The sequence below is a fragment of the Solanum tuberosum genome, unplaced genomic scaffold, assembly GCF_000226075.1.
Source record: "Solanum tuberosum cultivar DM 1-3 516 R44 unplaced genomic scaffold, SolTub_3.0 scf00023, whole genome shotgun sequence".
Classification (NCBI taxonomy): Eukaryota; Viridiplantae; Streptophyta; class Magnoliopsida; order Solanales; family Solanaceae; genus Solanum; species Solanum tuberosum.
Window position 1 is genome coordinate 466,794 of NW_006238949.1, and position 3,400 is coordinate 470,193.

Below are 3,400 nucleotides of genomic sequence, written 5' to 3' on the forward strand. Positions count from 1 at the left end.
CGACTGAATTGATAAAAAAGATATTGTTAAAAAAAGGTTATTTCTCCCTTTAAAATCAAGGATATACTTTAAGTTTCACGCAATACCATATCTCGGTAATAACAATAAATATTTATCATATAGTCTCTGCATTCATCCATTTTGAGGTTGTACTTTACCCTATGGTGTAACTCATCACACACTTGATCTAAAATTACGTATATGATTTTATGTAGATTGTACGGATATATATTCATTTCTATTCCTATAAAAAAACCATAATACGAGATCTCTACTATCGACAAGTTGCAATTTTTTTTAGAAAACCAAGAGAAGTGGGTTCTTGGCCTCTTAAAATTTGTTGTTGCATCACTAAAATAGAAGTTGTGGTACCTGAATTCATTGAGACAAGAAAGTCTCCTATAACTCCTAGTTCATTTTGAGCACTCCAATGTGTTAATCCCTGTAATAGCACAGGATTTATGCCTTGATTTCTCCCAAGTATCCAAAGATCAAAGAATTCTTCATTCTGCAATGTGTGAAGTGCTGCGATTGTATCCTCCCCATTCTTCACCACAACTTCCCTATACACAACTTTTTCATTACCTTCATTCTTCACCCAAAACCATGTTACAAGACCATCATCTAATTTCTTCTCCATCTCGTTATCCCCTTCACCATTATGGGAAAGGAAACGAATAGCAGTAAGTGATACATCTGGATTTGCAGCAATTCTATCAGCATAAGAAAGTGCCTCCCTAGCATCTGATCCTCCCATAAAAAGTAGAGCAAATTTGTTAATTGATGACCGTCTACCTACATTATAATTATTACTAGTAGGGGAAGCACCCTGGTCCACATAAATCCCAACTGAGCAAGGAGCATGGTTTAAGACATTAGAGTTCACTAATTGAACCCCTTGTCTTGTTAGTACTTGAGTGCCTTTATAGAAGGGAAGTATAATAATGGAGGCTTTCTTCTCTAGTGCCAACTTGCATATGTCTTGATACATGCTCCTCTTAGGAGAATATGATGTATACGAATTAATCGTGATATTTTCTCCACCAAAATGCTTCAATGCATTATGGATTGGATTTTGATCTATATTTACCGATTCTTGGTGATCGATAAAAATAGGGGCAGCACGACCAACTAGTTCCATTAGGTGCAAGGCATGAACCATGGAAGTCCTAGGAGCAGTTGAATTAGAGACTTCAAATAGAATATTTATTATACCAGGCACATTTTCCTCGTCATGTATACAAGCTATAATGTTCAACTCAGTGTTTAAAGAAGTATGTTGAATGTTTCTTCTTGTGTTAATCATATAAGGCCTCGTTGGATCATAAACCATACTGATCAAGGGAGTCACAATAGATGTCACCCCAATTGTCATTAGCACTAGCATTGTGAAATATGGTCTCGTTATCATCTGCATTAAATGAATATGAACACAAGAAATATTACGAAGTCAAAAAAATCGAGTAGATTTAGAATTTATCTCAATATATGTATGTTGTTTGAATAAGAATGAAATAGTAAAGAAAGAGAAGAGCACCTTCAAATCCATCCAGTGAATGAAGATCAAAAGCTCAACTTCACCTCTTAGGCTCAATACAAGGCTAAGAGCAAGACAATCTCTGAATGGCATATTAAAAAAATAGGAAGTAAAGAGGACAGTAACCATTTTAACAAGATAAGCTGTGAGAGCCATAAAAAATATAGGCTGAAGATGTGGCCAATGAGTATAGATAGATGAAATATCAGTGAACATTCCAACATATGCAAATGAAAATGGCATGAGAATGTCCATGACAATTGTCTCTGTCTTTTCGACCAATGTAGCTCCTAATGGTGGGCCATCTGGAATGGCGAGTCCCAACCAAAGTGGTCCATTAGCCACTGCAATACCACCCAAATCACATAAGAAACCAGTAAGCAATACTCCCAAGAGTATGAAAACAACATAAATTTGCTCCACTGACTTCCCTTCCGGGGTTGCTTTTATTATCCATATCATAATCTGTCTAACACCTCCAAAAATGGATGCTCCAATCAAAAATGAATAAATGAGAAACCACAAGGCAGCCATACTTTTATGCTCCCCTTGTTTAGCTGCCTCAAATATAACAACAAATTGAATTCCAATTATATCACTTATTAAGGCAGTGGATAGTGACATTCTTCCAATTTCGGAGCTAAGGAGATTAAGCTCTCTGATAATTGGATAGATAACTGGGAAAGCCGTGATTGCCAATTCTGACGTTACTCCTAACATGGATGAAGCTTTGGCTAATTCTTTTTCCATTGATTTTTGAAGAGCTAATCCAATAAAAAGACTACATAACATGGGAATGGACACCCCAAATATGGCTATGTACCATTGTTTCTTGCCAACATTCTTTATCTGTGTCAAATCTGTCTTTACACCAGATATGAAAAGAAAATACATAAAACCAATGAGTCCAATATTTTTGAGTGCATAATCAGCAGTATCCGGAAAGATAAAGTTGCGAAATCCCTTGCTTCGGCTCAAAACAGATGGGCCTATGATTATTCCACCCTTAAGATTCAAAACAAAAATCGGAAGAACTAAGTATATATATATATAATATAATATAATATACATTTTAAGTATTTGTTAAAAACTGAAAAATAATAAAGGCTACTTACTAGAAGCTCAGAAATGATTCTTGGCTGGCGGAGAGGCTTGAGAAGATAACGAATGAAACGAGAGATGGCAATGATGGTTGATATCTCTAACAAGACAAGGGAAAAAGAAAACTCCAATGGATTTTCTCCTGAAAAAATACCAAAGGTGTGTGGAGGATGGATACCCCGACATATTACTAGCCCTTTGCTAAGGAGGTAAGGGTCTTCTGTCAAGTTCAACTTTGACATGATTCTCTTTTTTTCCCATTCAATTCATTAGAAAACCCTATCAATATTGCATCCTACTAATCATCGGAGATGCGTTAAAAAGGGCCAACACACTTCATTTTCATTTTTTATCTCTATGCCATTAATTTTACTAAAATTTGTTACTTAAGCCATTCTCAACAAAATAACTAAATTCTGCTTACCACAAAATCTTTTTTATTTTTATAGTTTTTATAAAGAGTAATGCTAAAAAGTCTATAATATCCATATTTCAATTTTTGCATTTATTTTCTCAATACTTTTCCCTCTAAAATAAAAGTAACTTTTTTCTATTTTCCAAACTCCTTGAACTACAAAAATACTAATTCTTTGGCAACCAAGGGAAATAAAAAGTATTTTTGTGTATATATTTTGTTGTGTGTATATAGTTCATTCGATTTATTCTTAAAAATAAATATTGTTCCGTTAATTAAAAAAAGATTGTACGCTTTAGTTAAAAAAAAAATTTGTAATTTCGTTTTTATACATTAATATATTTTTT

The 3,400-nt window shown here is 34.1% G+C and overlaps 1 protein-coding gene across 1 annotated transcript; it reads right to left on the bottom strand.

The window, feature by feature from the left end:
- Nucleotides 1–274: 274 nt before the first annotated feature.
- On the bottom strand, nucleotides 275–2,891 carry LOC102593952 (cation/H(+) antiporter 24-like). Its single transcript, XM_015306096.1, has 3 exons — nucleotides 2,653–2,891; nucleotides 1,538–2,542; nucleotides 275–1,411 (listed from the first exon to the last, which is right to left on the bottom strand). The coding sequence occupies exons 1-3, from the start codon at nucleotides 2,878–2,880 to the stop codon at nucleotides 275–277; spliced, it is 2,370 nt and encodes a 789-aa protein (XP_015161582.1). The 5' UTR covers nucleotides 2,881–2,891.
- Between the last annotated feature and the right edge of the window lie 509 nt (nucleotides 2,892–3,400).

Excerpts from the sequence above, each read along its gene's own strand:
- LOC102593952 (XM_015306096.1), bottom strand. The coding sequence starts at position 2,880 with ATGTCAAAGTTGAACTTGACAGAAGACCCTTACCTCCTTAGCAAAGGG. Across the intron at positions 2,543-2,652 it reads GAATCATTTCTGAGCTTCTA|GGTGGAATAATCATAGGCCC; the intron begins GTAAGTAGCCTT and ends TTGAATCTTAAG. Across the intron at positions 1,412-1,537 it reads TTCACTGGATGGATTTGAAG|ATGATAACGAGACCATATTT; the intron begins GTGCTCTTCTCT and ends CATTTAATGCAG.